Here is a 23,552-nt window from a genome sequence, read left to right on the forward strand (position 1 = left end):
TTTACGGCCAGAAACTAGCGCCGGTTCGTTTGTTTCCCACGGAACTGCCGCGTCGCGGTGAGAACGTCTTTAATCTCGACGATTGGACCGTGTTTCCATCGCATCGATCGACGAGAAAATTAATCGGGACTAAGGATGATAGAGATTAATCCGGTTGGAGATATATCGCGCTGCTCGTGACGCGTCGACCGTGGTTCGAGATTGTAACGACTGGATGAAACTGCGTTCGACTTATCGTTGTGACCTTTTTATGCACGGGATCATACCACATCGAAGTGGTCAGTTTAATGTCAATGTACCAGGAATTCTAATGGATTTAAAATATTTTGTAGCCCAAATAAAATTAAAACAGAAGGAAATTTCTGTGTGTCCCGGATCTAGCAGACCATCTGTTTAATTCCAAAGTCGACTTCTCAGCAGAGAATTACAGATATCGAACGACGTCGAAGGAACAAAAAGAAGTTGATACCCTGATATCGCCTCTCGTCGCAAGCAGCGCTTTTATCATCGCCTTAAAAGGTGACAAACGACGTGTTCGAAAAGCAACGACCGCGAATCGCGTTCCACGGGATCGTCACGAGGGTCATTCCGGGATTCCTATATCGCGAGTAAGCACGTTCGTGGCCGGATAGACGTCTTTCAGCGTCGATGTTTCAATGCTCGTGGGGACAATCGCGACGTTCCATCGGCCCAGCGACAGAAATATTCCCGAAAACGAATGCCATCGGCCAGAAGGCGAGGCCGCACGACGAGATTAGCCTACCTCGCGGCCGATATCGCGACTATATCTGGCCTAAGAGGAGAAAACGATCTTTAACCCAAGATGGCGACGGCAGTTAATCCCTGAACGGGATGGTCCGCGTATTTCGCGGTACTATCTCTATAGGGGTCATCTTTATTGGCCGAAGGGGTTGGCGATAAGGTAAAATACCGGACGTCGCCGATGTCCGTTACGATAGTCGGCTGCGCAAGAGAAACGGGAGACGTGTATGCGTCGTAGCGAAACTGGCAGAAAGAGAGAGAGAGAAGAAGACAGAGGAGTCGCTGGGCTACGTGGTATCGGGGCTACCAACAGATCCGACTCCCCTTTGGATACACGTCGGTGCCCCGAGACCGATCTATCGAGCCCCAAACGAGTATCGATCCGAAGCCGTGAAAGGCAAACAGAGAGACGGGGGAGTTGACAGTTTATGCTCCGATAAGTGATTGCGTCGTCTGCTGGTTTCGGGTGGTCCTAGCGCTAGGCTGTTTTAGTCTATTCGATGGTCACCGTGACACTTCTACTATTTGCAATTTTAACCCTGGGTTGACTTTTGAACTCTTCTAGAACCTCAATTTTATTGGATTGTTCAGAAAATTTGGGACAATTTTTAAGAAAAATTCAAAAGCACATTTGAATTTTGATATGTATTCATTGAATTATACAAGTAGGTTTTTAATATTTGCCTGTATGTATGTTATATACATGTATTGTCAGCCAAATAATAAATACATTGATATTTTGTTTAATTTAATTTGGAAAATAAGGCTTCTAAGGGTTAAGAGATGTACTTATGTTATTTCTTTTCAACCATCCCAAGATATTCAGACCTGTACCACCTACCAAAAATCGGCATAGACCTTCAGGACAAACCAATATCTACAATTAATTTTAAGAATTTTGTCTTTTAATAATGTGTAATCTTTGGCTAACTCTCCCCCATATTTACACTTCTCGTTTTCCTAATATGGACGATAATAAATAGAATCCCCTGCTGAGGAGATATACAGCGAACATAAATAAAAAGATAATAAGAAAACAAGACCCTTGAAGTCGCAGGGTTAAAAGAGCCAATTTAAACAAACCTCTCCGCATCGACCGTAAATCTCGCGTTCCAACCGGTAGCAACAACAAGACCGAATATCGTCTTACTTACAAGTAACATTGCAAGCTGACAGAACCGGCGATGATTAAGGGGAGCCAACAGGACGCGATAAACCGTGAATTGATCGTAGGCAAATTAACCGAACGACTGTTTATGAAGGCGAACGAAGCGATGCAAATTCACAATAACGTGCCGAGGCGTCGTTTCGCCACAGTCGATTCGCAGTATCATCGAGCGTAACGATCGATGCTTACAGCAATCTCCCCCCGGTTCTCTCTGGTCTTATTGGGTCGGTGGAAGAGTTTCATTACGATACGAAACACGTCAGAAAAGTTGGATGCGCGCGGGCCGCCCGTGTATCTCGCGTTACCGATCCCTACGATCGATTTCTCGATTGCAAAGATCACGTCTTCGCGAACTCTTCCACCCTTCTCGCTCTCTCTCCGTCTCTCTCCTTTCTACTTGTGGTTTTTTCCCTTCTTCCACTTTATGCTCCGTCTGTCTCGAGAGCGCATAGCCGATGCAAGCCGCTGGCAGATCTTTATCGAGGCACGGGGCTTGCAGTTACGTAGGCCAACGTGAATCATAAGCGCCGACTTCGCCAACTTCTAATCGATTCCCGCGGTCTGCGTTGCGCTTTTTGCCGCGACACGCCGTCGCTGCAACGATGGAAAAAAAAAGCGAAACTCGATCGATTTTTCGCCGAAGAAAAACGCGAATCGAGAAAAGAAACGAATTATTGCGTTGGAATGTGTTTGAAAGAAAACGGACGGTTCGCAATCATCGATGGTGTCTAACGTTGATAAGAAAGAAGAGTAATTTGATTCTCTGATTAGATTGGTCGTTGTGTTCCATTGTATCATAATAAATAATGTTATATTGAAGATGGAAACTCACAATCTACAAGAGAGGCCATTACTCTCCCTCTTTATTTAAAGAATGCATTAATGAAAAGAGAAATTCTGGGAATCATCGCGAGTTATGCAAGAACTGTTATGAATTTTAAAAAGAAAAGAATTTAATAAGCAAGAGAAATTGACGCGAAAGAAACTGAAGCATGAAGTCGACGCCTATGGGATCGTTGCCTGGCATCTACGGAATACGGTTCGCAAAATGAACGGTACCAAGTGGAAAGCATATTGCAAATAGATCTTTCCACATGAAATCGATAGTTCACGTAAAATTAGGGGTGGTTTAAGACTTTGTAAACCTTTTGTACTTTTACGTGGACTCGATTCGACGCAATGCCTGTTATCGGCGTGGAATGACGTGGATAAAAAGACACTTATAAAAGTGGAGGAGTTTTTACTTACCAGACACGCAACGATAATGCGCCTCGAGGTACTTGTGCGTGTTGGGACAAGGATCGCCGAATTGCGTCGTGGACGCAACGATGCTGCAGTTTTGCTGATTGTTGCACCTGTTTATCGGAGGGTTCGAGACGCGGTTAGCGAAAATCACGTACACCCTTACCAAGTGCACCGAACCATGGATCCTGTCCCTTTCTCTTACCGTCATGAATTCGCGAAGGGGTTACCGCGAATCGAGAGACTTTTTCGACGACGTTCGCACCTTTCGTTGCTCGTTTTGACCCTGTGCTCCAAGCTTTCTCCAAGATATACGCGAGAATGAATTTTTAAATGTAAAATAATTAAAAATTCACGTTCATCGAGAGAAATTCTACCCATTGCTCCTTATTAACTTAATAAATTGTAGATTATAAATTACTAGAGGTCTTGGAAAAAACGTGGACGCAATGATCACGCGTGAATCGACCGTAGATCCGGACGACGATGTAAAACAAAATGTGTTCACCAACCTAGGCAATAGTACTGCGCCTCGATGTACTTTCCGGTTCCGGGACACGGGTCCTCCTCGAAAATCTCGCTGCGCACGTCCACCGTACAGGAATTACGATAATTGCACCTGCAATCGTCACGTGACCAAGAGAATGTCGCCCCAGAGGACAATGATAACAGAGTACGACGTCCATGAACGGAATCACGAACCAAGAATCAAACGGCAACGGTACCGATAAGAGATAAGAACGACCTTCAAACCTCCACTTTCCCATTCTGAGCTTTCGGAAAAGCTGGAAAATCCGTTGAAAGTGCAAGCATTCTACGCCACAATTAATAAATTAATATATTCACCATCACCTGCTGTCGTTTCTCAAAGTATTTGGGTCTTCTGCATTCTCAAAAATTAAGGGTTAGTAAAAGGCTATATAAGAACGTGAAGAATATTATTTATATTTGTTTCGATCAACAACAAATTGAAGTTACCCTAAAAAATTTGATTATTCGCGCCCGTCTCTGACTTCTATTCTCTTTTTATCCCCAATACATTCATCGAGCGAAAAATTTAAACAAGAAACAGTCGCGCGACAGAATAGACGCGCAGTTAATCAAGCGGAATCACAAGATCACTCACACCGTAAGCGAGTCAACGACGAGCCTCGGATAGCCTCAGGCGAAAGTGTTAGGCGACAGTAGACGTCTGGTGTCGTTTTCGCGATGTACAAGTGTTAGTCAGCGGCAACAGGACAACGAGTTAGTAGAGACAAGGTATGCAGTAGTTTTAGAAGCTCAATAGGTGGATACAGACGAACTCGGTACGTGTTGCGTCGTGTATCGTATGTCCGGATTTCGATCGTCCCGTGTTAACAGTTCCACGGCGTGTATGTACAGAGGGATCATGCAGAGAACTTGTACCTCGGAATTCAAGCACGTTAAAGGTTCCCTCGAACGTACCAGGACAACGTTTTTACCCCCGTGCTAATGCCCGATGTTACGAGGAGGGATCGTGGCGCCGAACCAAGTTCAGTCATTCTTGCGAGCGTCGCACTTTATCTCGAGTGCACTTAAACGGGGCCAGAGCGGCAAAGTATCGGTATTGCGAGAAATGGTAAACTTTCGAGAGGAATTCTACGTTACAGTTTCCCTTCTTGTCTGCAGTGCTTTGGCGAGACCCTTCTTCGTTAAAGAGCACCTCGTCGCGGAAAACTCTCGAGAGGTTATGCCACCTTGACGGCGACGTCTTTGTGAATTTTTTGTGACAATACCGTAGCCCCGATCGAAATGAAATTTACCAGTCGGTGTGAAAGGCACTATTAGCTTTGCAATAGGATTTTTTATTCGTAGGTGGGACGCAAAGAAAGCTATGCTATGACACGAACATTCCTCTTGTCTTTAAAATTTGCATTTTACGGTATAACTTGGTTACGGTTAGAATTCGCAATTTTACTTTGATTTTTAATGCTTATCTCACGAGTGAGGTTCTTCCCTTCCACTATTATTCACCGAATTAACACGCAACAAAAATAATTGAACCAGATATCTCAAATAAAAAATAACTTTTCATTAACATAATCTTCGGCTCCGATCACCGGCAGGACCCAGCACAATTACCACCAGAGTCATAAATCATAAAAAGCCATAAGAAAAATGTACCGAGGCGCGATATACGAAAAGAGCGAGTCGTACAAGTACCTATCGACACGACAGAACAAAATAACTCGAGCGTTCCTGTCCCGTTCCCGGTTGAACTGGTTGCTTTAACCCCCCTCTCCCACGGCGCGTCGTTTCCTTTCTGAATAATATACGAACGCGCGGGGGCTGCCTTAGAATCGGCAAGGTGTGCGCGGTTTAATCTCGATTGGGGGCGAGCCATTAAACCAAGTACACAGCTCATTGTTGGCAAAGGCCTGTGCGAAGTGCAGGTGCAAAGCCCACACACGGCCTGTTATCGCTCCGCGTGGCAGCCACTATTTTGGAGGATTAAGCGGCCTCGTCGATCGTTGGTTTTGCACGTGGAAATTTCGCGGCCCCTGGCTGCGACCTTCCCTTCGAATCATTTTTATTCCTCCCGTTCCGTCCCTATTCGTACACGATTTTACCAGCGAGCGCGCGGCCAGGTACGCGCCTTGCGATATAGCCGAGCGAAATCGTGGCCAAGGACGCGAGGATGGTAGAGGGAAAAAATAAAATAAAACGGAAAGAGGAGAAACGTTCCTACGAGCCAGGAGGGATTAATTCGCGCACGTCACGAATCGATCGCTGGCCCGAACGACCCAGCGAAAGGGCGGAATTCCCGTTGACATTGCCGGAGGGTCGTCGGCGTCAATTCGTCGTGATTCGAGTGGCGTGTATCGACAGCCCCGTGAGAAGTTCCGGTTACTCCGCGTAATTGGCCCAGGTCGTAGATTACTATGTTACGAGGGAAGAAACGGGACCGAGTCGTCCTGTTATCGGCAATCCCGATTCTCGATTTTCACCGGCGCGCCACCCTTTACTTTGGGGTGGCAATCCTCCCCAATTCGACGACCTCGAAATCTAGTAGAAGACCCGACGAGTACCGAAAGCAACCCGATAAAGTGCGACGAGGGTTATGTCGATCATTAAGATGTATGTCCATTGGGACGAATTAGTAAGTACTCAATACTGAAAGGGTTACCAAACAAATATCAAAGAAGAAACAAACATGAGTCGATTCTTTATCCACCAGGGGGGCCAGAAAGTAATGCCGTTTCTTTTACATTAAATTCAAACAAGTAAATTCATAACAAGTTATTATTTTTACTCAATTATATAATCGCCTCTGTTACCAACAACCTTTTGTTATCTAGGGTGCAAATTCTCAATGCCAGATCGATAAAAATCATCAATAAAATTCAATTGGTACACAATGATCTGATAAATGATAAACAAATATTCACATTCGCAGAAACGACATTATTTTCTGGTCCCCCTAATAAAAGTATAATCTCAACAAACTTCTCCTACATATCTTATATATTTTTAGACCCCTAATCGACTTCTTTTTGATTGAACGACTACGGCACCGTGGATAACAGTTATCGATGCATGAATTACGCGTAGTTCCTGTCGATTTTCTTTCCCCGACGCTGACGACGCGGCGACGTCGGCGTCGCTCCCCTTCGGGGCTCGTCCTCTTTGCACGCGCGCCACAGAGCCGAGGGTAAACGTAATTTCAGACGAATAAAGTACGAGTTAACACGAAAAATCGCCATTTCGCGGATGTTGCGCCATCGCGTTATTACGGGGGCAATCTCCAATTTTTGGTCGAAAATTGAGGGGTCTTTGTAATTCTTTTTTCGTGACGGAATAATTGGATTGGAACGAAGACCGGTAGATGTATACCTCGTGTAACAACATGCATTAATTTAGTTTAAATACATGTTCTTTATTCAAAATAACTGTTGATTATTGTCTCCTTAATTCAAAGGTACGCACTTCATATTCAGAACATTAATTTTTACTCCGACCGAAAGAGAAAACCTTTTGAAAATAAACCGAAAAGACCCGTCATATGTTGCTTTTGCGCTTCATTTGCTATTCAAAAATAATTCAGCTCATCTCTGGCCGTTTCGCCGTCGATGAACAGTCTTTTATCCGCGTTGCTCGATCATGGAAAAATATGAAAAAGTTTCCTGCACGCGCGCGCGAAAGAAGCACGCGTAATGTATGCATGAAAGTTTCGCCCGGTATCGCGGATCGGTTATCGCGACTGTTTCACGCTTTACAAAGGGCTCGTTTGTAGCCCGTTTTTCGGTACTGTATGGAAATTTCAATTTCAATAACCTTTCCCCGTATCGATACGCTCCCCGGCGATGTATCGATTACAAACATTATTATTCTCGCCCAGCGTAGAGAAACGCGGAAAACTCGATATTTTCGAGACAACGAGATGGGGATGGGATAGATCGTCGTTCGAAACGCGCATTAATAACGTATATACAAAAATGTTCGCTACCCCCAGACAGAGTAATCGATGCATTCGTAATTAAATTACACTGTACAGCGGGATGCGGTGAAAATGTAGGAAATTACGTGATTTCAGAGAATGAATTTCAGCGAATAGATCGAGTAGAGTGAATCCAGAGTAATTTACAATAGCTGATCATCGAGTATGCCCTTCGAATGTTGAATTTGTGCTGAAGAAAAGAGAGTGCGAATGTACACAGTACGTCGAAATAGGTATGGTCTGCTTTTTCGCGGAGTTGCTCCACTGTGTGTGCTTAGGCACGATTCACACGGACCGTCGTTCATCTTCACGATTTAACACTTTCAAGCGTAGCGGTATTTGCACTCCGTTGTACGCAAAATTTATTGTTATGGCTGCGCAGACCGCGTATTTCAAGCCGGAGTCTAATATTTCACGGAGATCATCGAATCGTGAATTCTGGTCTAGCAACGCGTAGATCAACTGCGAAGTATTCCATCGCGACGCTTTCTAAAAACCGAATAGACCGTGCCACGGTAAAAACGTGTAATCTATGAATGATATTCGTGCGAACCTTCAATAAACAGACGAAGAACAACGTTTTCCACCGCGTTTAATTTTAAGGATCGAGTAGCCCGTGTAAAAACAAGAAATAAAACCTCTGAGTTATATCATCGTGAATTTTTTCTACGTGATTTTATTCTTAATAAATAAGAAGGCCATGGGATTTGCCCTCCTTCGCGAGGGACCATTAAAAATCACCGATGCGATCTACCTTTTAAATAAAATTCAAGCTCAAAGTCTTCCGCAAAAGTTTATTCAAATGATACCTCGAAACCCCTGCGGTTTTCTTCCATCTACAGCCCTGCTCGATGATTTACGATATCCTTATTTATGCTTGCGGCATTTAATAATGCCGGAGGGAACCGGGTACCCGAGGCTCGAATGTCACGCGACACTTAAGGTCTAAAAAACTTTCGCACGAACGGTATTGAAAGTTCCACGCGTTGAAAAAATCCATCGTTTATCTCTGATTTATCTTTTACATTGTTATACTTATTCATTTACTTCAAGTCTGATGAATTTTTAGTTACAAAAAGAAGGCGTCTCTGATGTCCTCAGAAATTGGTCTCTGCAGACAACATTTTATTTAAAAAAGAAAAAACTACATAAATTTGAATCACACTCGTACTTTTCGATCGAGGCAACACAGAAGGGCTAGCAAAAATTCAGTTTCAGCCATAAATGACGGGGGGGGGGGGAGGGGGGACTATAGCGCGGCGTTGGAGCGGCGACCAGCCGCGCGAAATTAATCGAAGACGCGTTGGGGATCAGAGCGGGAGAGCGCGTGTGTGTCGGCGAAAAAACAATTAACCAAGCCCCCGGAGGATTATGAAAAATCGCTCGAGTGGCTCGTTCGCATGGTCGTATCTGCGTGGAATCGCGAGGATGGTAACGCGGGCCGAGTCACGCCTACGGTTTCGCTGTGGAAACGAAACTGGAAAGAGGAGCTTCGATTGAACACGGAAGAGTAGGAAGGGGGCCAAGTAGGGGGTTAAAAGGATCGAGAAAGGATCGAAAGAGAGGCGAGAGAAACCGAGGCGTTTCCCGTTTCAGCGTATCGAGAGTCGCGTGACTTTTTAATCGTCGAAGGAATTTCTTTGTGCAAGCGAAACCCCGCCGAATTGTTCGCGAAAGTTTGACGGTTGGGACACGGGGTGGGGAAGGGGTCCACCAAAAATCGTCCGAGAGAAACGGGACCGTTTTCCCTTTGACGCGCCCGTCGAAGAGAAAACCTGCGCGAAACGTCAGGACTCGACGTCGGCTGGACGCGTATAAAACGAACCGAGGAAAAGCAAAAAGAACGCGATAGCGAGGGGTTTGGGGGGGAGGTGGGGGAATTGAAAATCGCTTTGAGAAACTCGAACACGCCCGTGCGTTCGATTTACCCGTTCATGAAAGAACGTTACCGCGCGACTCGTGAACGGAATACCGTGTCCTGCGCGAAACAAATGTGTAAGGACTTTTAACGCATCGACTGCCAACGTCGTTTATGAAAGGCGCTAATGCTTCCGTCAGTGGGAGCTGCACGAACGCGTAGGTTGTATTGGAAATCCTGGCTGGAGACGGAGGCGATTCTTCTGGGAAAATGTGAATTGAAAGCGTGGAATGAAATTTCTTCGCACGGGGCTTCGTTTTCGAGAGAATTTCAATTTAATATTCGTTGGGGCACGCGTGAGATTATTAGTGTTTGACTATTACTAGTTATTTCTACTTGCGTTGTAGGAAGCGTTAAACACTGATTTGTTTCTAATTTGTTTAGTTTCGACTTAACAAATTTTACTTATAAATGAGAGGTTTTTCTTGCAAAAATACAACAAAAATGTCGAATGAAGTTTCTTTGTACGAAGCTTTGTTTTCGAGAAAATTAAACTTGAATGTACATGAGGCACTCAGGTGTCTGACCATGACTTAACTTTTCTACTTGTGTCCTTCTTAATTTTCTCCTCTCAATTCAAAGCAGATGACACAATGTTCCATTTTGTTCGACTTGTTCCATCCAGTTAGGAAATACGTACAATTGCTAGCGCAAGTAGAAACAGACTGCCATGAACAGACACGCCAGGTAAGCTGTCTTCAATACGAAGCGTTTCGTCTCTCGAAAGCGAGCCCACCATAAATAAATCGAGTCCACACTTTTGCCTTATTTTTACAGAATGGACCAGATTCTTTATTTATAACTACACCGTATATTTTCTCTATTAAACCTTCTCGTTTAAATATATTTAAGAATAAAATGAAAAATTCGCAGTGAAAAAAAATAAATTCTTCCTTGAATTGCAAAACAAATGAAAACTTCCATGGTATTTCAAAATTCCACATTTTTGTAGAGCTATGTACACAGAAGTCCAAGTTAAATTTTATTTTATGAAATTCCTACGCGGTAAAAATAATCAACTTTGAAAAATGAAAAGTGCAGCTATTGGTATAATATTCAAGGAATATGCTTGTAATGTAGTGTGAAATTCCTAATGTGTCTGTCCATTACTCACTGTTTCTACTTGTGCTGATGTTTGCAAACGTTAACGTTGGTATAGCATCGATTATTATTTCAACCTAATAACACGCAATAATTACCTGAGAGGTAATTACACTGACGAAATTCGCAAATGTCAACGCAAGTGGAAACAGCGAGCAATGGACGGACACGTCACCAAGGCGTACTCAATCGTAGCGTACCCCATGAATATTCAAATTGGATTTTCTCGACAACCAATCCTCGTATAGAACAATTTCATTTCACGTTTCCCATTCACTTTTTGGCATGAAGAATCACATTTCTTTCAATCGTGCAACGATACTCGATACATCGTGTATATCGCCTATTAACCCATACCACGCGAACACAAATTCCGAAGGGTCTTTGAAAGCGTGCTAGTTACAGCGTCATAAATTCTATTCGATTTTAGTTAATTGCTCGAAATGAAAATACAATGCAATAAAATTAAGAAATTCACCGACAGATGAAAGTGTATTCCATTTTCCGGTGTGAAATAACTCCGCGAATGAAAAGCTACATCAGACCGCGAAATTCCGAATTTTTCTGAATCACTAGAAAAATTCGGGAACAATTCAGTGTAGAAAAATTAAAAATTTGACAGCGCAAAATTTTAATACGATAAAGTAACATGGTATGCAAAAATCTATAATTTCTCACTATGCCACGAGTCGTAGACTCTGAATTCTGCATCATTCTTAGACCAGTTTGGTTCGTTACGCACCAAGCGCATCGATTGCGTAGGAATGCGATGCACGGCTAGACCTGACATCGAAGAAGATTGCAAACAAGGTTGGTACAAGTACGATCATCGATTTGTGTTAGCCGGAACGCAAGATTAATCGATTTTACGTTATCCACAAACGTACCGAGTCTTATGATCGCTTGATTCACGGTGTTTTGCAGCCGGGAACTCGCTTATCCACGGTTGGACGAGTCGCTCCGTGTAATTTCATACCTTGCAGCTAGTTTTTAGCACTCGAGAGACACCTAAACAAGATGGTTACGCGTTCACGTCGACAAGGGCTCGTGCAAAGCGTTCTATAGCATTTTCTTAGCGACTGACGTGCGTTCCTTCGATTAAATTTTTCCGACTCGAAAAGCTAACAGAAACGTTTCCTGTAGAGAGACCGGAGAGTGTAACCGACGCGTTCAATGGTTCCATGATCGCACCGTGACGAAAGGGTGCGACGAACATCGACGAAAAAGCCTCTAAGAATATTCGTAGTGGACGATTCACCTCACAGACACCATATTGTGACGTGTACGACGTGTCAAAGTGGAGAGAAAAATAAAAACAAGAGAACACAACACAGGAGCATCTCTTCGTGGCATTCCGGACGGTGACAAAAGAAGAGGGAAAGATCCATGGCAGCACACGTGGCGTTGTTTTACGTATATATGTACATTTAACGTTTGTTTATAATTATAGATTACACCTGGAATAGTAGCTGGCGCAGAGGGAGACCTCGCTCTGCAATTTATTTAAACTCACCGTGTTTAATTCAGATCGTTTGAGTTCAGTTTATACAAACATATTACAGAATACCAATTTATCTCTTACTCTGCGAAGTATATTGCGATTCAAGGTTTCCCTCTGCGAATACTCGTGATACCGCCACGATCGTGGATCCCAGTTGCAGTGCTCGCAACGAAAATCCCCGTACCACGTGACTTTTGATCGAACGAAGCGCATACACATCGAGGGGATCATTGCAACGAATCCGCTGACTGGCCGGCGCAAAGCGTTGCAATGATCGCGTCGCGACGTACACGATCGTGGCTGCACACAGAGCGAAATGTCCGAGCAGTTCAGTCTGCAGGTACATTATACAGTAACAGAGAGGCGTCATGCAGTTGGTATCGCTGGTGTGTCAAGATGGAGCAAGGATATCACGGAGAGTGCGATATTTGTGCGTTTGTATATCTACAAGTGACGCGATCGTGCGATTCGCGCTCGAGTTTCGAGCGGGTATGGGATTTCCCATCGCTCGTTTTCACCCTCTTCTCTGGCTCTACCTGTGCTCTACCCCCTCCCGCCCCTTGGCGCATCCCATCGTTGGCAGTACCCAGGCAACCCTGTTTCGCCACGGGGTAACGAGAAATATTCGTCGGACTTTCCCCGGCGTTCCTATGATTGGAATACTTTTAAGTACCTAACTGGGAGCTCTCCTCTCTTTCTCCGCCCGAGAAGTCCCTTCCTCTTAATCTGCTCGGAGGATTAAACGAGTTTTGTCGGGAGAGAACTTGAAGCTACGTACACGTGCCCCGCGCAGATACTGCCGCGGCACGAATACGTGCAGACATTACATACTTATTCGCCCGGAATTTATCTTCGGGGCAAGCGACGCTGCGGCAAACTGTAAAACGTACGCATTGTATCTGCACGTGGCGTACGATTAATCGCTTTTTTTGTGGCTACGTGGAACGTTTAATTGTTTGGAGAAATCAAAAAGTATTCAAGGACTTTCTTAATATGCTTTTTCAAATAATAAAGACAGTTTGCGTTCAAAGAATGAGTTCATCACCAAGAATAACAGGAATATTCTTTACCATAATACGATACTACTTCCAATGAATGATTCAAATATCGAGCAACCGAGAGAACTACTTTATTCGCTCCGCGGTTTTTCGAGTGGATAGTTTACCATCGATTAAGCGCTAATCGCCAATTACAATGCTTGTCTGTTAGCGTTTCAGCCGTCAATTCGAGAGACCGGTGAAAATCCGTAAAGAGCCTCGTTCATCCTCGAGGAAAAACTCGGGGACAGAGGAACGTGCTCGAGTGTGTTTTGAATAAAAAGAGAGATCGAAAAATCGGGAATCGAACGAAACGGTGGCTGCAAAAGGTCTGCCTTTTAATGAACGCGAGAGCACTGCGAACGGGTCCTGGAGAAAAGGAAGAACCGAGAGGGCTAAAGTCGAGGAGCGAAAAGCGACCGCGACAGCGACTGTGATCGCGTTATCGTCCTTCGATTGAATGGAAGAGCTAATTTCGTTCTAATGCGATTATCGGAGGAATTCGCGCGCCAGCGGCAATTAGTTTAGGTTAAATACGAGCTGCCAGGATGGACCGAGATTGGAGGGGCGAAAAATACAGATTGATCGAATTAAAAAGAAAAATCGCGCGAAGCTGTGATTGAATGGCTTTCGGAACAAGTATAGAAGGACTTTAAATTTTACTGTGGGGCTACTTTGGTAGAATATTCATAGGAAGTATTTAATTATTTCTCAAAAAAAATTGGGATTATTTCTCAAATAAAGATTCAACCCCTTATACGTTACCTCGTGTTCGAATAAAACTCTACCCAATCTCTGTTTTTTAAATATATTAGGTGAACTGAAAAGTAATGTCGTTTCTGCGAATTTCAATTCTTGTTTATCATTCATCAGCTCATTGACTTTTACCGATCTGCCATTAAACATTTGCACACCAGATGGCAAATTTACATAATTGATTAAAAATAGAAACTTATTAAGAATGTACTTGTTTAAATTTGATGTAAAAGAAATGACATTACTTTTCGGTTCCCCTAATATCTCAAACTTGCTTTTCGAAAGATAGTTTCAAACGCATTACAGCGTGTAAGGTAACTGTCTCGTCCACTTGGAGGGTTCCAGAACGTAAACGTCAAACGATGCGTTTCTACCCCGAAACTATATCGATGTTCGCGACGAAATATCTCGGTCGAAGGGCCGCGCAGACAACGGAAAATTACGTTCGTTCGGCGTTTTCGCATTATCTTGGTTCTCCAGAGCACGCACGCGATGTACCCGTTACGAAAGGAAGCCCTCCAGGAGAAATGAAGGATAAACACGAACTCCCGGAGTTTCCACGACGCGAAAACGACGTGCCGTGATCATTTCATTTAGCAGCCGTCTGTTCTCGTTCCCGATAGCAGGGGACAGGAAGTTGTTTATCGACGAGCACAGATACAGGTGGAGCCCGATGAATGGCTTCCCCCCCCCTCGTTCGCGGAGACGGGGTGTGTTTTGATAAATATCCGACAGGACAGGATAGCATTTCGAGGGAGACGTTCCTGTAATTGTTTGCCATCGGGTCGGGGCCAGGCGCGGTCCTGCATGATTGCGGCACGAAATTACGGTTCTTCTCGCGTTTCCCCGCCACGGTTAATTATCCTCATCGAGAACGATGACGAATCGTAAAATTGTTTTATGTACCTACGTCGGATCGATTACGCCGTAACGCGTCCCCCGGGCACCGTGAAGAAACAACTCTTCGCCGCCCCGCTTATGCGTGTGCCCCTTTTTGCCACTTGTCCACCGCTCGTTATTAATTGACGAACAAACTAGACGCCACGAGCCGAGAAAGACTGGATTCGAGAAGCGCTCAGACCTCTAAATCTTCCCCAAAAATTCGTTCCAAAAGTTTCGGGTGTTTCAGAGATGGGCAAACTTTTATTCGAACGAAGTTACGATTGTGGACTGCTTCGGAATAGTTTATCGAGTAAAATGAATTTACAATGACACCGAAATTTCCATATAAATATAAATGATAATAATATCCTTCTTTCTTTTCTCTAAAAATCGGACGAAACGTTTCACTTTTTGCAAGTCATTCACTGTTTGGTACTCGTCATCGTACCGAGCATCGAGGAAAGGAAGCACGCCTTTTAAAAATGATTCCCCGTCGGGGTATCGCGACCAGCCGAAAAAAAGTCGATAGAGATGACGGGTCGAGGATCTCAGGGTTTTCGAACTGGTTCTCTCGTCGCTTCGAGTTAACGACGAGAGTCGAATCATCGAGTGGCTATTAGCGGAATGTAATTACGCTGCGATTGCGCAACATCGAGAAACAAATCCGCTGCCAGAAGGTTCAGGATGGCAACAACCTTCCAGCGAGATCTCTCGACTGCCTTTCTCGACGCTCGGGACCATAAACGCACTTATGCGTTACGATGTACCTGTTCGCGCGACGGACTCGCACCGATTGCTTTGCGATATTTAATTACCGCTCTAAAATTTTACCACGGGAAATTCGAGGAGATTCCTGCAAGCAATTCCAACGTTCTTGGAGAATCAAGCGAATCAATGATCATCTTTGAGTGTGGAAACATAATTAATTTATAGAGGTTAACGTATGAGAAATGAAATTAGGTATGTGTAGCTGAAAATGAGCATGCAGTGATTCAAAACGTATGTGTTAAAGTACTGGACTAACCAAAAACGTTGGAGTTTTGTTCGACTTGCTACGAGATTGAATTTTCAATTGTTTAGATTTAGTTAATTCTCGATTTGGAAATTTAACCCATTGCCAATGACACATAAATTCGCCAGCTATTTTCATATCGACGTAGAAATTTTAATTATTCCTCGTAGCTATTAAAATCGTGTTTGATGACCTGTACAAATATACGAATATTTTATTGATTGTGTATCCTCAGTATGATGACTCGGGCAAACAGACGAATGCTTTATTGGTTTTTACTATATGAAAGTGTTAAACGTGAAACGTGTATGGTTTCAGATGGATTTTATTACGCTATTTTTTGTGAGAAATTACATTTCTCCAGGCTGTTTGCTTGTTTTAACACATTGTTGACCAGCAGTTTTACACAGAAGCTAATTTTACACCGGCTATTATTTCATAACTGAACGTCAAATTAAAACAATCTAAATAAACTTAATAAACTTTATTTACATTTTACGAACATGATGAATCGAAATGAAATATTTTATATACATAACACGATGAGCAAAGCTTTTGCAGTATTCTATATCGTCCAGGGTTTCATAGACTGAAATAGATAATAGATCGTGCTTCACGCACGATCAACAGTGTGTTAATAGAATCATTGGCAATGCGTTCAACTAAAATTAAACTCCCGAAGCCTGTCTCGGAAAACTCCTCGCTCAAAAATTCCTGAAGTAGCGGTCCACCAAATCAGATGCAACCCCGTGAACTCTGAGAATGTGACCAGACCTCGTTCCGCCAGTTGAGTGGTTAACCCGACAGCGAAATAGAACTAATTCCCGCGTTAAAGCCCGTACCGCTACCGCCGATTGGTCGTTTTTTCCCGATCTAATTGCACGGCTCGGCTCCCAGACGAGTGGAAAATCCGCCAGACGTGGGCGCGCGAGCGCGTCATTTCTCAACGGGCGTAATGAACATTTCCACGGTTACGCACAGAGCCGTCATTAATTCCGCAGACGGAATTTCGCCAGGGCGAACCCGGCCGTTCAATTTCATTAATCGTTCCAAGCGAAGCAGTCCTCTCGACCCCCGGTTTTCACTTAAATCGTAATCTCGGACGTGCCCCCTCTGTGCCCGCCCTGATAAATCTACCTCCAACCAACCAGACTCTAACGCGTCGTCAATCCGTCGTTTCGACGCGGGCTTCCGGCTTTGTCCGCAGCGCACGGTTAATCCGCGATCGGTCTTTCCGGCCGCGATTAAAACGGGATTCCCCGACGAAATTTCCCCCATCCGTCGCTTTGCTCGCCTCTCGCGAGACGGTTTTCTCGTTGGGTTTCCCAGCACGCGACGTTAGGCGAGAGGGATTAACAGATCGCAATCGGGGCCAGATAAACGCGCGAGCAGAAGAGAAAGCGCCTTGCCAGGCTGACAAGGGTGGTTCAGGCATCGCGGCGAGCGTCTTTCGGGTGAAACGGGGCTTGTAATGCGAGGGATGAGTATAAACAACGTAGGAGCGTTGAGGTGATCGGTACGAATGCTGGAAACTGCCTGTATCTTTTTCTCCAAGTTTTAGATTTCACGGTTCATATCCTCTTTGAGTGATAGTAGAAAAACTAAAACTAATTGAGTTTCCGTGACAGAGTACTACCTCGGGTATCGATCGAATCTGTTGCTCGTGGGGCCGTTTATACTCATCGCCAACCAACATTCTAACCCTGTTTTCAACTCCGAACGACTCGTCTCAATGCCAGTTCTTCCTTGCGAGAGAAAGAGGAAAATTCCCTGGTATCGGTACCACCAAGATACCGCAAAGACGCGTTAAGAGCTGACTACTTGCGAGAGAAGAGGGAGAGCGGTTACCCCCGGACAGAATTACAGCGAACTACTTGTCCCTTGGCGCCGAGGATACGCTTGCTCCATTTTGCTTACCCCTGGAGGAGGATCCCCGGGGTACGATGTTAAGAAGGTGAGTTAAGAGTAAGTAAGCGTCAACTGCCGCGCGTGAATCTTTCTCTATTTCCACGGAGTACGCGCGAATGAATTTCAGCGAAATAATTTCGGTTCTCCGTTCCATGATTTGATTGTAAATTGGAAGCTGGAATAGGTCCCGATAGAACCGAATCGAATCAAGACGCGTTCGGCGTGAACCGAATTGGAGCTGGCCGCGTTAGCGAGCCATTCTCCGATTCGATTCGAGAAAACGCGCGAACGAGCGCCGTAATACGTCGACGGGAGCCGACAACACTTGGATTCACGCTGGCAGCGAACGACGGAGACGAGCTATTCGCTGGGAAAGCTTCGACAAAGGACCTTTTTAGAGCGAGGCACCAGCGAAGTCCCCGATACATATTGCGTTAAGTGTTCCAAGCGAGTTCGTGCATGCGTGTGAATTCTTACCGGGAAAATTGGACCCGAACCACACCCTTGTGTTAGAGAATGGGATAGGTTAAACGTAGTGAGGATCGATCATTGCGAGGAGAGGCGGGGGATCAAACTAAATAAAAGCGGCTCGAAGTAGTTGAAATAGCGATGGGACTGAGACGTAGACAGAAATTAATTCTTTTGTACATAGTTTTAGAGACATCTTGAGTCCTGTGACTCTGGTTCGGTACACGTGTCAAGTATATCAAACTTGGTGACTGATTGCAATTCATATTACAAGTGGAACACATGTTGACTGAAGGTATTTATTTCTACATTTATTCGAATGAACTTTCATTTGTTGCAGAGAAACGCTAGGTTTGAGACACAAAGCTGTTTGATTCATCCCGTATTTACAGCAATATAATAATACAATCGTATATGAATAAAATAGCTCAGGATGGTCTATTTACTAAATATTTAATTACTAGTGTCTCAAAAGTCCCAATGATGCTTGAATGGTATCGATGCCACAGAAAGTATCGACAAGATGTCTCATTAAAACCGAATGTCACTCGTTTAGGTACATGCTACCCTGAATTCTTGGGAAATAATACGTGTTAACGAGCGTGTCGTCGAATCGGTCCCATCACTAATTCAGGACAGGCGAGTCGCGAACGAAATTTTTCGCCAGACCGAACTGAAAATCGATTATCGTCTGACTCGCGTTTCGACGGAACGTACACGTTGCACCGTTGATTCTCCGTTCAGGGAGAGGAAATCACTCGCGCGCCAGATCGGACGGCTCCAAATGAAGGACGGCGGCCGCGTCAAAGGTGGCCGAAATGAAAAAAAAAGGAGAATTACCGCGCGCGTTCGCGGTAATAATTTATTCCGGATAACCGATGACTCGTCGATAATGGCCGATCCGCGAGGATGATTAAAACACGTACTACGGAGAGAATGGAACTCTACCCTCGATCGGGAGAAATATCTAATCCAGCGTGAGGGAATTAAATGGGAACCATCGATACACATATTTTCATCGAGAACCGTCTTCACTGGCGCTCACATTCAATACCGTCTGGCATACAGGGTGATTATAATGACTGGGTTTAACTACAGTAATAATTTCTAGGTTTAATGTTATCATTTCTTTTTGAAGTGCATTTTTTTAAGAAACGAGAATGTTCGATTGTTCAATCTCATAAGTATTCGTATCATATGTGCTTATTAAAGAAATGTGTTTAAATTAAATAGTAGGCTTGCTGTTCCTAAATAAATTGTTCATCATAAATATACACACGTGTGAAGTTCACTCCCGTACATATTTAGAATAAATTCTTTATTTGGCCAAACATAAAACTGATCATTTCATTTAGACACATTTTTTCAATAGATATACAAGGTACGAATACTTACGGGACTGACTGTATGTACTCATTTTTCATCATAGTAAATATTAAATGTATGATGAAAGAAAAGACAGTCCTATCTAATACAAAAGCACCTTATATTGATGCACTTGGAGGGAAAGGTACCATATAACTCTTTAGGATTGAGGATAGATTTGCAATCTGGCCCAGTGATTAGAATCGCCCTGTACATCGACGAACCGTGACTGTCGATTCTGTTGCACGAAATTTCCCGGCTCACGGGAATCGGAGAGGAGAAAAAGTCGCGGTTTAGATTGATTCGCGAACAGAATGGAGAATAGACGACGCAGACGGAGAGAAGAGAGACAACGATCCCGTACGTCGAGGGGATAGAACGGCGATTACGATCAGAGATCTTTCCGATCGATTCCGCGAAAGGAGTTAAATTGGCGTCGAACTCCTCCTGCTCGTCTTGCGAAACCCATTGGAACCCGGGCAGAGATGGGCTACGTTTTATTTGAGTAATAAAAATGTTTGAAAACGTATCGGCTAATAAAAATACCGTTTTTATGCGATTGATCATTTATCGAGACAAATTTATATCACTAGTCTATCTATTTTCATCTAATTGATTTCTTGCCCATCTTTGATCCTTGGAATGTATATACTGTACGAAACTGTTGAGATTGCTCCTGAATACGATTAAATCTGTTAAAGCTACGTGTACTACCCTTAAAAAGGTGAAACAAAGTACTCTTATTTTTCCATCTCTGGAAGCTAATTCTACTCTTTCTTAAATGGCAAAATAAAAGGATATAACTATCTAACCTAACTCAATTTATTATTTTGCGTTATGTTGTGAAATACAATCTTCCAAAAATCGTGATCAGCGAATCTGAATTCCATCCAAGGGCAATCTCTCCCAGCTTCCCAGTACACAGGTACGAATCCCGACGCGAAGCGACACCGACGTCGCGGAACTTCTCCACTTAAAGTTAACCCGAAAGTTATTACTCCTGCTGGGCCCTTAGACGGTGCTCCAACTTTAAATACGTTTTTCTTCCCTGAGAAAAGCGTGCTTCAGCCACCGTAGAAGAGGAGCAATTTGATTTTAACACGACGTTCGCGGTTACGTTGCGCCCTCCAGCAATCGAGCGGCACTTGTCGCGGTTCTTTTTTCCGATTTCGACGACGCCATCGACAGCGAGGTGCTCTCGTTTCGGTTTCCACGAGAACGATCATTCCAACCGGCCAGATTTCGACTCGTCATCGCGATTATCTTTCCCAATTATTCACACCGCCAACGTCGAGCGTCTTATCGTCGTCGCTACGTTCGGAACGAAACCAATTTCCGTCGGCTGGCTATTAATCACGACGAAACGCGACCGATCGCGAAAATTCCGTGTCATTCTCCTCTCTCCATATTCTCTCTCTTTTCTCCAACTTCAGCCAAGCAGAGGTTCGGAAATAAAACTGTCTTGGTGTTAAATGGACTTTTAGAAATTTCAAAAATTTTGTTAAATTGTAATCGAAATATAGAAAGATCACGATTGGTAGAAATCATTTAACTTTCATAATTTTGCACAAAATGTACTAGCAGTGACGATACCAGTGAATAACGAAACATCGATATACACGAATAACAGTCCTACTGATAAAAAAATAAATTCGTCTCCGTTACAAAGAGCATATCTTTATTTCTACCAAAGCCTACTTCCTCAACACCGCTAGTTTCCATTACGTTTCCAAGTCCCTCTCGATTCGAGCACTCGTATCGACAGACACTGGTCCTCGATAGTCGCGATACGTTCGATGACGAAGACCAAACAAACGAAACAAACGTGGGGATGGAAAGAACAGGACGAAATAAAGAAAGAATAGAATCAGAAATCCACAGGACATTTCGTCAGATTGGGTGTCTCGGGACGAGGGATCTCGTGGGGGTGTGGGATCGGGGTGACGCGCGCGAAGATACGCGCGATGGTAACGCGATCGTTTCATACGTGCTTGTGTGTGCTTTTGTGTGTGTGTGTGTGTGTGTGTGTGTGTGTGTGTGTGTGTGTGTGTATCTGTATTCGTAGAAGCGTGTGTACGTGTGACTTGGAGGAACGCAAGACACGGAGCCCAAAGGAAATAGAGTGGATGTTCGCGGGGACCGGGATAGAGAAGCGATCGCTGAGTTTGCGATTCTTCCTATCGTTCTGATCCGCCGCGAAATACGCTCTTCAATGGTCAAGCAATTGGCCAGTTCGCCGGACCATATGAAGCCGTCCACTCTTTCCTCATTTTCCTTCCTCCTCCAGACACATCCTCGTCCCCTTACTTTCTCATCGTTTATTTCCATGCGATCTCGACTCCGTGCTCTTTGCTCCATTTCCGTGGTAGGGACAGGGGTAAGGGGGCAAGGAGATCGCGTGGAAGAATATCGAGGTTCAAATTCCTTGTCTCCTCTAAGGATCGCTATTCTAGTTTTGGAGGAAACGTCCGATTCGAGTTAGTATCCCCTAATCTTTCATCAAATCGTACGAAATGAAAGCACTACGCTTCTAAAAACGTCTGGAATTTTTTTCTTGAACACGCACGATATAAGTAAGTAAATCGAAGCGATGTTCCGACGATCCATTCGAGGGAAACGCTTCCGCGGTTAGGCTACCGACCGCACGCCATTTCTTCGCTGCGAAATCCGCGAGTCGAATTTCCGCATACTCGACGGTTAATAATTTTTCACTCGCGGCCATCGTGGCGCTCGATCGTTTCTGCGGGGAGATAGATCGGATCGAGATCAGCGGCGATAGACCGCGCAGATCAGACCCCCGTCCAAGGTCATCGAAAGACTATGATCGATATACACGCGCCAAAGGTTCAGGAAGCGTTTCTCGTTACCGCGAGGGACCGAAGCGCAGGCTCCAGGTGTCATGCTGGATATCTCGAATGGAACGGTCGTAAAAGCTTCGACTGGGTAGATACCGATCCACGTGGAAAGTCGGATCGCTCGATAACCTTAGGACCGAGTGACAAGCGCGATCCACGCTCGATCGGATCGGACGTCTCCTTTAATTGGTGCCGGTTCGACTCATTAACGATAGAAAATGTCCGCGCGTTACGATTTCTCATCCTCCCGTATTCCAGAAATGCTTTGCCTCTCTTTTATCATCTTTTCTCGTTCCGCAGGATCAGTGTTGGGCAGTGATCGTTATTGAAATCGTCATTCGCTATTTAATAAGCATCGGTTGTAGCGACTTTACAGGCCTAACGCAGACCTGCGAAGCTTCCGCAACAGACACCTATTATATCCGCGATTTGTCATTCGCAATTGTCGCGTTAATTGTAGCGAGCAATTGTGTAAACTGCACTTGTAATTCACAATCGCAAATCCGTGATTTACGTAATCCATCGATCATGCATTACGCCCAACGCTGTCCCAGGATTCGAGTCACAGGAACCTCGACTTCTCGACGCGATTCATGAAACACAGGGTTGAGGATGGGAGGGGCGATTGTCGAGGACCACTTGTGTGTGCTGTGGGGGATGCAAGGACGTCGATCGAAAAACTTACTCGTTGTTCAGCACACGGTAGGACTTGGGCGACATGCAGTTGACGCTCCAGTCGGTGTTCCCGTGCTCGTTGCATATCGTTATGGAGTACCTCCCGTAGTTCGCCCTGATGAGATGGATCAACTTTCCCTCGCCGCACTCGATCAGCAATGTTTTGCCCTCGCAGGCGTACGCGGTGTCGTACCTCTCTGGAACAAAAACGGGGCTTGTTAGAGAAACAGGAGACTGTATACGTTTTTCATCGATATCAGGTATCCACATACAAACCATCAAAATTATAAATTCAAATGTTTCAGACTTCCTCCATCAAAACCAACCCACAAGCTTACGCCTTACCCCAAGAACGCGAACACCTTTGAAACGCAAGTGGCCCCAGATGTTCGAGAGGGGAGCGCCCGGAGTGCGATATTTTATTTCGTCGCGAAGCTCCGCGG

The 23,552-nt window shown here is 44.5% G+C and overlaps 1 protein-coding gene across 2 annotated transcripts in view; it reads right to left on the bottom strand.

Moving 5' to 3' along the window:
• The window catches only part of LOC128878558 (latrophilin Cirl-like), a 442,897-nt gene that overhangs the window by 23,331 nt on the left and 396,014 nt on the right, over positions 1-23,552 (bottom strand). For both annotated transcript variants that reach the window (XM_054126848.1, XM_054126854.1), the window contains 2 exons: positions 23,120-23,306; positions 3,179-3,285 (listed from right to left, as the gene is read on the bottom strand). In XM_054126848.1, the coding sequence (XP_053982823.1) occupies positions 3,179-3,285; positions 23,120-23,306 (294 nt within the window). The remainder of the gene's footprint in view (positions 1-3,178; positions 3,286-23,119; positions 23,307-23,552) is intronic.

The sequence above is a fragment of the Hylaeus volcanicus genome, chromosome 1, assembly GCF_026283585.1.
Source record: "Hylaeus volcanicus isolate JK05 chromosome 1, UHH_iyHylVolc1.0_haploid, whole genome shotgun sequence".
Taxonomy (NCBI): domain Eukaryota; kingdom Metazoa; phylum Arthropoda; class Insecta; order Hymenoptera; family Colletidae; genus Hylaeus; species Hylaeus volcanicus.